An 11,701-nucleotide genomic window follows, 5' to 3' on the forward strand; every position below is an offset into this window, starting at 1 on the left:
GCAGCCTAATGCTAGCTAACGAGGTTTTTAAAACGTTTTTTAAAAACAGTTTTGCCATGAAATTTATACAAACACAACAGACCAACATTTAAGATTGATTGCTTGCATTTATTCCTCAGTGTTATTGAATTCTCAAATGTGATTGGTAGAAGGTGTTGATTAATTCTCTATAACAGCAGCACTGACAATAGCACAACTGCAAATCACAGCTTTATTCATAATTAATGTGGTCATTATCGTTTCTATAGTAACGGCTCATTCACAGGGACGTGTACAGCAGATGCTCAGCTCGTAATAAACGGATTAAGAAACATGTGTAATTGTTGAGATGGTGAAGTTGAGTGTAATGTATGTAACATTTATGGAAGGAGTCTCCAGTGTCAGCGCGTTGTAATAGTCAGAGGTAAAGCTGTAACTTTTCAGGCAACTTCGGGGGGGGGCAGAAGCGAGAGAGGGGAGAGGGGGGAGCGCGACAGAGAGGGAGTGAGAGAGAGAGCGAGAGATAGGGGGGGAGGGAGGAGGGGGGAGAGGGAGAAGGGGATCGGGAAAGGGGGGGAGCGCGGAGAGAGAAAGAGATAGAGAGATAGGGAGAAAGGAGAGAGAGAGAGAGAGAGAGAGAGAGAGAGAGAGACGGGAAAGGGGGGGGAAGGGAACGAGTGTTTACAGCTGCTATAAAAAAAAAAGGTGAGAACAGCAACTAACTAATTTCCCTGAACATAAACTGTAACTATAAACAGATTTAAAGTGTGAAGTTGTTGTTCAGTAACTCCAGCAAGTCTGACTTTATTATATCGTGTCTTTATTCCATTAATTATTACATGTAACAATTAAAACATCTGTTTTCCCTAACAGAAAAACCCCTGACGTAACCAGAGGTGATGTTGTATTCTCGCGGTATTCAGCGGGATTTAAAATTTAAACGGAGTTAACATCATTTCCGCTTTGGTGTTTCTTAACTTCCGGAACGCAAACTTTCCGTCGAGAGGAAATTTACTCGGCTTTTTTTTTTTATTTTATTTATTTTTTTTATTAAAGTTTATTGTGTATTCTACACTGAGATTATAAAATGTCGGGTGTTTTATCCCCAAGTGTGTCGGCTCAGGCTCCGGGCGGTACCGCGGGGATTGTGATCGGAGATGCGGTTTATTCGGGAGTTTTGTTGGCCATAGACAGCTCTCTGGTGCCGGAGGAGAAGCGCTCGGATACTCCGTCCATGCGGGACGGGCTGGAGCTCCACACCGAGACCGAGTTCAGGATCCTGGGTTGTGAATTCATCCAGTCCGCGGGGATCCTCTTGAGACTCCCACAGGTCACAGCTTTAGTCTAATTTAACTTCATAAAACTTTATAAGTCTTTGTAAAACATCTTTATATAAATAACTGCTAACTAGCATCGCTGGCATGAGCTAATCTGGCTTTGTTATTATTTTTAAACATTAATGTCCAGTTTCCCGTTAATCACGTGATTTTGTGCCAACGTTTGCTGTTATTTTTTCTTTTTTACTATTATTATTATCATCATTGTCTTGTTTATTTCGGTGTGCAGATTTTTAGGTTTAAAACACTTACAGTTATAGATAAAACATCTCACATCCGGTTTATCTATATTTGCCAGGTTGCTATGGCGACGGGACAGGTCCTCTTTCAGCGGTTCTTTTACTCCAAATCTTTCATAAAACACAACTTTGAGGTAAACAAGACCCTGCCGTGACGTCATAGCTCTAACACACTGTGGTACTGAACCTGAGGTGAATAAACTTGTGTGTGTGTCAGATCGTGGCCATGGCGTGTGTGAATCTAGCCTCTAAGATCGAGGAGTCTCCGAGGAGGGTGCGTGACGTCATCAACGTGTTCCATCACCTGAAGCAGGGAGGAGGAAAGAGGTAACTCCATCATAATCATCATCATCACGCTCCGCTCAGGGGTCGTGTCACTGTGAACACTGAGGGATTAGTTAGTTTGTGTGTGTGTGTGTGTGTGTGTGTGTGTGTGTGTGTGTGTGACAGAAATATTCCACTGTTCCTGGATCAGAATTACATCAACACCAAAAACCAGGTGATTAAAGCAGAGCGGCGGGTGCTGAAGGAGCTTGGCTTCTGCGTCCACGTTAAACACCCGCACAAGGTAAAGTCACATTGCAGAGACCAGATTAATTCGCTGCACAACCGGATCACACAGCCGGAACCTTCCGTACTGCTCCAGGTTCGGATACATGTTGGTGTGTGTGTGTGTGTGTCTGTCTGTGTGTGTGTGTGTGTGTGTGTGTGTGTGTAGATGATCGTGATGTATCTGCAGGTGCTGGAGTGTGAGAAGAATCAGATCCTGGTGCAGACGGCCTGGTGGGTGAAGTTATGTGTAATTACAGCTTTATTAACACCGCACTCAGGTTATAACGGGTTAATACACGCTTTGTAGCTCTGCACTTTATCCTAACACCATCACCATGCTGGGGTTTTAGGTCATGCTGCAGTAATGGGGGAGGGGGAAGGGGGCGGGGCTTCCAGGCAGCAGCAGTTAACATGGAATGATTTTATATCGCACAAGTCCACTGTACAGCATGTTCAGGAGTGTGTTGGTGGTGTTTTACAGGAACTATATGAACGATGCGCTCAGGACCGATGTGTTTGTGAGGTTTGAACCGGAGACCATTGCGTGTGCCTGTATCTACCTGGCTGCTCGGGCTCTACAGGTGAGCGCGCACACACCACTACTTCTTGTTTACAAACCTCGCCCCCTGTGGTTCATTTCCCGTCGTTCAGTACAGAAGAGACTAATTAAACTGAGTCCTGGTGTGTGTGTGTGTGTGCGCGCACTCAGATTCCTCTCCCCACCAACCCGCACTGGTTCCTCCTGTTCGGAGCATCGGAGTCGGAGATCAGGGACATCTGCATCAGCACGCTGAAACTGTACTCCATGAGGAAGGTACGATACTAATTTGCTAATACTTTCACACACTTTAGCCTGGGGGTGGGGCCCACACATGGCCTCTCTAACACTGATCAGCGTGTATTGCGTGTTGAACACGTAAGAGGGTGTGAATACTTTTGCACATTAGCAGATTTTTGTGAAATTCATCAGTGTTGTCGTGCTGTTACTTCATAAAGAGCAGATCGTTAGGGGCGGAGTTTGACCTTTTTAACTTGAAGAGAAGGAGAAAATGAACGATCTCCTGCTGCTTTGTCTCTCGCTAGTGTGAACGAACATACACACAGGATCCAGTTGTTCAGCAACTGTACACACACTGTTCTAGAAGATAAAATACACATTCTACAGTGCAGAACACACTTTATTAAATTACTGATGCAGTGTTTCTGCACACTGAAAGATGATCTTTCTCGTGTGTGTGTGTGTGTGTGTGTGTGTGTGTGTGTGTGTGTGTGTGTGTGTCTGTCTGTCTCACAGCCGGACATTGCACAGTTGGAGAAGGAGGTGGAGAAGAGGAAGGTGTTTCTGGAGGAGGAGAAACTGAAGGTGAAGGGTGTGAACTACAGCATCACTCCGGCTCTCAAACCCAACACCACCTTCTCTCCTGCTTCTAAACCTGGTGTGTGTGTTTGCTACATCTGGGGTGTGTGTGTGTGTGTGTGTGTGTGTGTGTGTGTGTGTGTGTAAAATTAACAGAGGTTCTCTGCTCAGGTTCTCCAAAGGAAGTGAAAACTGAAGAAAACGGTGAGGAGAGAGAGGAGCGGCACCTGAACTCCAAAAGCCCAATGACCAGGTGCGTGTGTGTGTGGCCAGGATTTAGAGTTTTACTGTATAGAAGGTAATTGTGTATGTGTGTGTGCGTGCGCGTTTTCCTTCAGAGTAAAGAAGGAGGAGGGTGGAGTAGTACAGAATGGCCACACTGCCTCCAGGGGGCGCTCTCCATCCCCCTCTCCGCACACACGGTGAGTCCGTTACCATGGAGACCTGAGAGTGGGTGTGGTTACTGTCAGTCATTAATGCGTGACATGTTTTTTCCTCCTTAGGCAGAGTCACTCAGGAACCTACAGCTCTCCCAGCAGCCCCAGCCCGTCGCCGCGGCAACACCGAAGTAAGAGAGATCAGAGTCGCCACGCAGACAGACGGAGACGCTCCCGCTCCCTCAGTGACTCACGGGGTCGTCACCGCGACGACGGGAAACGCAAAAGCAAAAGCGAGCACCGGGAGAGAAGAGAGCAGGAGCGGTCACATGATCGCGGAAGGTCACGTGATTACAGGCGTAAAGACGAGAGCAGAACACGTTCCTCACATTCTCGCCACAGCAGGTGACCTTCCCGTCTCAGAGGATTCTGATTGCTTGTGTCAGCAAACCGGTAAGAATGTACAGGAGGCGGGGTTTAGAACAGAACAAACATATTGCTGTTGCTACTGCTCGTGCTAGCTATTTATCTAGCTAACATTTAGCTGCGTGCTTTAGCTACAGCTAGAGACACCAAAACAAAGTGTGAACAAAGGCCCAACGTTACGCTGGTCACATGTAACGAATACGTAACTCCGCCTCTTGTGCATTTTCATTGGTTGTTGCACATAGCCAATCCGAATCCTTTCAGCCTTGACATGAGGCTTCCAGTGGGTGGAGCTCTGGTTCTAGATTTGGGACTATCCACATATGCGACTTCCTGTCGCATGGGCATGCTGGGAAAGCAGGAGGTGTTTCTTATTCACTAGCGAGCTTCACATTGAAGAGCTGAAACACGTCCCGTCAGACTTGAATTATGGATGTGAGTGTATCAGGGAAAAACGTGTGTGTGAGCAACATGTGCACGTGTGATGATGGAGCACAGCTGGATTTCTGCGCTCTGTCCTACACACTTCCTCACTTTTTCCATCAAGTTTGTATCTTTATAATCTTTTAATAAAATGTTTCTCACTGAGAGTCAGAGCTGTGCCGTGTTTTTGGGTTCTTGGTCGGTTCTCCTGTGTAAACGTGGCGGTGATGATGATGATGATGATGATGATGTCACTCGGTGGGTGTGGGTGCGATCCTGCGGATGTGTGTGTAGGACTTCCTGAGCGTCACACTGCCATGGTGCGAGACACCGCGGGGCAGCACGCACTCCTCCGTCAGCGTGTTCTTGTCCGGGTCCCAACAAAGAACCGTAGCGATGACGCCGTTCTTGTCGTCCCTCCCACCAGTGATGAAGAGTTTATTACAGCACGCCGAGAGCCCACAACTCGCCCGCTCACTGCCCAGCTGTGTGACCAACGTCCACACGTCCACGCCAGGACTGTAGCTGAACAACGCCTTCATTGCCCCGCCTTCAGAGAGAGAGAGACGGGTGTGTAGTCAGAGAGCCCAAGTAACAGGGATAGAGAAATACAAGTAGACTGATATGTATGGGGAAAGAGAGACAGGTACAGATAGTTCAGTATGGAATAGAGAGAGAGAGACAGGTGGGTAAGTGGGGAAAGAGAGAGATAGGTGGGTAAGGGAGGGGAGGAGACAGACAGGTAAGGAGTGAGTGAGAGGAGGTTGCGTTACCCACGACGTAGATGGAGTCTCTGAAGGTTACAGCATTGGTGCACTTGGCTTCGATGGGCATGGGGCTTTTTAATGTCCACTTATTGGCTGCTGCATGGTAACACTGCAGGCTGTTGGTGGCCAGTTTCCCATTCGGTCCACCGCCGATGACGTACACGCAGTTTCCGTAACTAGCGGCAGAAAAGGAGCTGACGGCGATTAGCAGAGGAGCAGCCTGAGGGGGAGAAGATCCAAAATAGTGGCGTGAGAATCACACACAGCAGATATTTATTAATAAACCCTTTTATTCACTCACTCTCACACACACACACACACACACACACTGACCTCTAGCTGACCTTAACTTCGTCTCGGTAACGGACACTGAGCGTAACCGCATGGAGTTGTGTAACAGTGAGACTTTCTAAATCGTTACGTCGTAAAAAGTTCTGAATCACCTCTGTCCAGCTGTTGTGAAAGGGGTCGTAGGCCTCCACACTGCTGAGTCTCTGACCACCGTCGAATCCCCCCATCACATAAACCTTCCCCCCCAACACAGCCATCTTGTGTCTCCAGCGCCCCGTGCTCAGGTACTCCACCTGGATCCACTTGTTGAGCGAAGCGTTGTACTTCCACACGTCGTGCTGCGTCTCTTTACCACCTGACACATGGGGGAACGATGCACATGCAGTGACCTCCGGCTGCATTACATTTATAAACACTTTCCTTTCTCTTCTCACCTGAGAGGTAAACTTCATTTCGGAAGGTGACGCAGGCAAACTCCACCCACTTCCTGGTGTCGCACTCAGACTCTGCGTCGGTGCCGGGCAGTTTGGCCACCTCCAGGCGACTGCGGCGCAGGGGGTCCAGACATGTCACCTCCGAAACAAACTTCTCATCTTTAGTGCAGCCGCCGATGATCACAAACACCTCCGACTGGTACTGATGGAGGCGGGGCTTAGTGCGCTCTGAAATCACCTGTACGTACACACACACAGTTGCAGCCCACATGCTGTAATGACACGTCTATCAGACAATAGTGTTTGGGACACAGCCGATGTAAGGTGTGTACGTGTGTACAGTGTGTGTGTATGCGTGTAAACAACACCTCGCTCCCGGACAGGTGATAAGCACGAGCCTCCTGTAGAAGCGGGAAAATCTCAGTGCAGGAGCGGATCATGGCGTCGCTCTCCACCTTCTCCAGGAAGTAGCAGGGTTCTAGCAGCGGGAGTCTCACATGAGCGAGAACCTGGGCCAGTGAGGGCAGGCGCTCTGCGTGACGCGCCTTTACCCAGCGCATGGCCGCCTCGTACACACACTCCTCATCGTTCACAGCCAGCTCGTCTCTCTGCAGCAGCTCCACCAGCACGTCCAGCGGCAGCTCCAGCACCTCCTCGTGCTCCACCACATTCCCAAAGTTCTGCACGATGTACTCATGCACACGAGCCTTCAGCTCCACCAGCGAGTGTGTGTCGGCCAGACGCAGAACCCCAACACAGTTCTCTGGGTAAAGTGACTCGGCCAGGAAACGAGCGCATGCCTGCATCACTCGCGGGAACTGCAGCCGACCAATGAGAACGGGTTTTAATTAATATTTATAATCAGTAGAGAAGAAAAGAAAAAAAAGAAATTGATGGAGTAAACAAAACTAAAAACAGATTAAGCAACATAATATATTGAATATTAAAAAATACTGAACAGAAAGAAATGAATCTTGGAAAGAAATAGAATTAAAATGAACACACTATAATAATCACACACAACCACACTAATAATCACACACACACACTAATAATCACACACACTATAATAATCACACACACTATAATAAACACACTATATCACACTATAATAATCACACACTATAATAATCACACACACTATAATAAACACACTATAATAATCACACACACTATAATAAACACTATATCACACTATAATAATCACACACTATAATAAACACACTATAATAATCACACACTATAATAAACACACTATAATAATCACACACTATAATAATCACATACACTATAATAAACACTATAATAATCACACACACTATAATAGTCACACACTATAATAATCACACACTATAATAATCACACACTATAATAATCACACACACTATAATAATCACACTATAATAATCACACACACTATAATAATCACACACTATAATAATCACACTATAATAATCACACACACTATAATAATCACACACAATAATAATCACACACACACTAATAATCACACTATAATAATCACACACACTATAATAATCACACACAATAATAATCACACACACACTAATAATCACACTATAATAATCACACACACTATAATAAACACTATAATAATCACACACTATAATAATCACACACACTATAATAATCACACTATAATAATCCCACACACTATAATAATCACACACTATAATAATTACACCATAATAATCAAGAAAATCCGACCCTACATCACCAAACAGGCTACACAGATTCTAGTCCTGGCTCTTGTTATCTCTAAACTGGACTACTGCAACTCACTGCTTTCAGGCCTCCCAGCCAGCTCCATCAAACCCCTTCAGATGATTCAGAATGTTGCGGCGCGCCTCGTCTTCAACCAGTCCAAGAGAACCCATGTCACATCTCCCTCCACTGGCTTCCTGTAGCTGCCCGCATCAAGTTCAAGGCCTTGATGCTCACCTACAAGACCTTGTCAGGAACAGCACCCTCCTACCTCAACTCTCTCCTGAAGGCCTACGTTCCCTCTCGCAATCTGTGATCGATTAGCGACCGACGTTTAGCAGTTCCAACTCAACGTGGCGCTAGGTCCCTTTCCAAAAATTTCATACTAACTGTTCCTCAGTGGTGGAATGCACTTCCAATATCAATCCGGAGCGCAGAATCTCTCACCATCTTCAAAAAAAACTAAAGACCCACCTCTTCAATGAACACCTAACAAACTCATTAAAAAAAAATAAAAAAATTGCACTTACACCTCTACTCTGCACTTTGCTTCTTCTGGAATTCAATTAATGGATCTCGTATGGTAGCACTTATTGTATTGTTCTCTACTTGAGATCGCTTTGCTTGTATCTTTCTCATTTGTAAGTCGCTTTGGATAAAAGCGTCTGCTAAGTGCATAAATGTAAATAATCACACACACACACAATAATACTCACACTATAACAATCACACTATAATACACACACTATAATAATCACACTATAATAATCACACACTATAATAATCACACTGTATTAATCACACACTATAATAATCACACTATAATACACACACTATAATAATCACACTATAATAATCACACACTATAATAATCACACTATATAAATCACACTATATAAATCACACACTATAATAATCACACTAATACACACACTATAATAATCACACTATAATAATCACACACTATAATAATCACACTATATTAATCACACTATAATAATCACACTATAATAATCACACACAATAATAATTACACTATAATAATCACAGACACACACACACACTAATAATCACTATAATAATCACACACACACACAATAATACTCACACTATAACAATCACACTATAATAATCACACACTATAATAATCACACACACTATAATAATCACACAATAATAATCACACACACTATAATAATCACACACACACTAATCACACTATAATAATCACACACACTATAATAATCACACACGCTATAATAATCAAACACTATAATCACACTAATAATCACACACACTATAATAATTACACTACAATAATCACACACACTATAATAATCACACACACTATAATAATCAAACACTATAATCACACTAATAATCACACACACTATAATAATTACACTATAATAATCACACACACACTATAATAATCACACACACTATAATAATCACACTATAATAATCCTACACACACTATAAATCACACACTATAATAATCACACACTATAATAATCACACACACTATAATAATTACACTATAATAATCACACACACTATAATAATTACACTATAATAATCACACACACTATAATAATTACACTATAATAATCACACACACTATAATAATCACAGTATAATAATCACACACAGTATAATAATCACACTATAATAATCACACACACTATAATCACACTATAATAATCACACACTATAATAATCACACACACTATAATCACACTATACTAAATCACACACACTATAATAATCACACACCTGGAAGAGACTGGCTGCCTCTAGAGTTTTCTGGACGTTGTCTTTGGTGATGTGCACTTTGCTAGTGTATGTGTAGTCCAGCAGTATCTTCATGTCCTCTGCATCGATTCCCTGAATGTTCACACACTGTTCATGTTTCTCTCGCAGGTCCGTACAGAACATTGCTCTGAAAATCAGAAAACAACCATAACTCACAGACACCATATCTTTTACCGATTCATTTAGATTTGACATTGGACCGAGTCGTGAGGATATAGCCGTGGTGATACTGGGGAGAATGAACACGTACCACCACACTCCTCTCTAAATCCACAAGTGTAATCATACACATAAATAAGTGCATTACATGTCAGTTCATAACAAAAGCAGAACAAGAAGAAGCAGCAAAAACAGTGGTGTGTCCACTCTTGCTGGAGATATTCATAAACACAAACAAAAAACTGGTAAGTAAAAGTAACTGCTGGTAAGTAAAAGAAAAAGTAGTTTTAAATTTTTTTCCCCCACAAAGTGGAAGGTGTGTAGTTATGTAGATGCAGTTCTACACTAAATGTTTGCATAGATTTCGTCATGAAACATCATGTTTATCTCATTAGAAACGTTTTGTCTCTCTGGACTGGTCCGTGCTGATCTTCTGAATGAGTCACTGACCCGCTGGTCCTCGGTCCACGCGCCGACTCACCTGAAGTACAAGCTGGCGGCGGCGAGGACAGCTCTGTGGCAGGAGAACTTCTCATCCTGGACGCTGAGGACCACGTCGGTGAGGCAGTGGTCCAGACGCAGACCCTGGAGCTCAGCGTGGATCTGTGCCGAGAGACTCGTGTCGTTAAAGATCACACTCTCGTCATCCAGCCTCTCCTGAAGAGGGGTGTTCGTCAGTCCACCAGCTCCAGTACTTTCCATCTGTGCAGGAGAGTCTGAGCTTTTCTCCACAGAGTCGCTCATGGTTCCTTCACTCTGTGCACCACGGCTCTGACTGAGTGCACCGAGCGTTACAGCGTGTTACGAGCGCTGATGTTTTCAGCTCCTGCTCTGCTTCCTGTTCTCACTTTAGAGATCAGGTGCAAAAACAGGAAGTTTTGAAACTTCTCAAATCTGACACAAACCACACACACACACACACACACACACACACACACACACACACACACACTCTTCTTTATTCACAGCCGTCTTCTGGGAAGTTCCCTTAAAACAGTCTCTGTTTATGCAACATGTCTGTACAAATAACGGTTGTCTTCTGAAACATGGTTTCCCACTGCTGAAAAGCAGCTTTTGCAAATTAGCATGTGATGTTAGCATCATGACTGTAGTTTTAAAATCCACCTGAAGGTGTCAAGTTTGATGTGTGTACTGTAGAATTACATCTTTAATACGCATCTTTTAATACACAAGAAACAACAACAACAAAAAATCCTAGTTACATCTCTACACCTTCAGCCTCATTATAAACACCCAGAGCTAGAAATATGCATGAGTATGCAAATTTGGAAACACCCCAATGTGCTCCTGCCATCCCTTTTAAGTTCAAACTAGTTCACGTTAGACCGAGGGATTTCAGTATCCTCATCCGCCTGAAAATATTGCAGTGTTACCATGACAACCAACACCTGTTCATCACTAACATTAGCCGAATTAGCTGTCTAGCTAGCTTGAGAAGCTGGTTCTGTAGGTTGCCGAATCATTATCCTAAATAATTAGCATATTTGAAGAGGTTTAAGACAGAAATGTAACATCATTAAATGAACACACACACGACAATAAATACATCATTTAAAGAATCTGACATTTTATCACCAATATCTGTAATGTTTAATGTTTGCGTGATAAGAATGATAAACATGCTTGTTGCATGATGCTGCTGAGCTCTGTGCTCTGATTGGTCAGAAGGTGCTGATTAGTTTTCTATAACAGCAGATTTGACAGTAGTGCAGGTTTATATATAATGAACGCGCTCATCCCGATATGTTACGGTTTCTATAGTAACGGCTCGCTCACTGGGGAGTGTACAGCGGACTGAT

The 11,701-nt window shown here is 43.7% G+C and overlaps 2 protein-coding genes across 2 annotated transcripts in view; one reads left to right on the top strand and one right to left on the bottom strand.

Annotated features, from left to right (window-relative positions):
- Positions 1–947: 947 nt before the first annotated feature.
- On the top strand, positions 948–4,857 carry LOC108267566 (cyclin-L1). Its single transcript, XM_053681169.1, has 11 exons — positions 948–1,309; positions 1,615–1,689; positions 1,773–1,882; positions 2,006–2,123; positions 2,274–2,338; positions 2,589–2,688; positions 2,817–2,921; positions 3,402–3,543; positions 3,636–3,717; positions 3,803–3,886; positions 3,968–4,857. The coding sequence occupies exons 1-11, from the start codon at positions 1,067–1,069 to the stop codon at positions 4,248–4,250; spliced, it is 1,407 nt and encodes a 468-aa protein (XP_053537144.1). The 5' UTR covers positions 948–1,066; the 3' UTR covers positions 4,251–4,857.
- Positions 1,000–11,701, bottom strand: part of klhl6 (kelch-like family member 6) — a 10,797-nt gene continuing 95 nt past the window's right edge. Inside the window, exons 1-7 of the mRNA XM_017471750.3 lie at positions 10,363–11,701; positions 9,684–9,849; positions 6,551–7,000; positions 6,183–6,420; positions 5,901–6,103; positions 5,464–5,677; positions 1,000–5,240 (exon numbers count right to left, since the gene is read on the bottom strand). The exon at positions 10,363–11,701 is cut by the window's right edge and continues 95 nt beyond it. Of these exons, the coding sequence (XP_017327239.1) occupies positions 4,942–5,240; positions 5,464–5,677; positions 5,901–6,103; positions 6,183–6,420; positions 6,551–7,000; positions 9,684–9,849; positions 10,363–10,625 (1,833 nt within the window). The 5' untranslated portion in view covers positions 10,626–11,701 and the 3' untranslated portion in view covers positions 1,000–4,941. The remainder of the gene's footprint in view (positions 5,241–5,463; positions 5,678–5,900; positions 6,104–6,182; positions 6,421–6,550; positions 7,001–9,683; positions 9,850–10,362) is intronic.

This window comes from Ictalurus punctatus, chromosome 7 (assembly GCF_001660625.3).
Source record: "Ictalurus punctatus breed USDA103 chromosome 7, Coco_2.0, whole genome shotgun sequence".
Classification (NCBI taxonomy): Eukaryota; Metazoa; Chordata; class Actinopteri; order Siluriformes; family Ictaluridae; genus Ictalurus; species Ictalurus punctatus.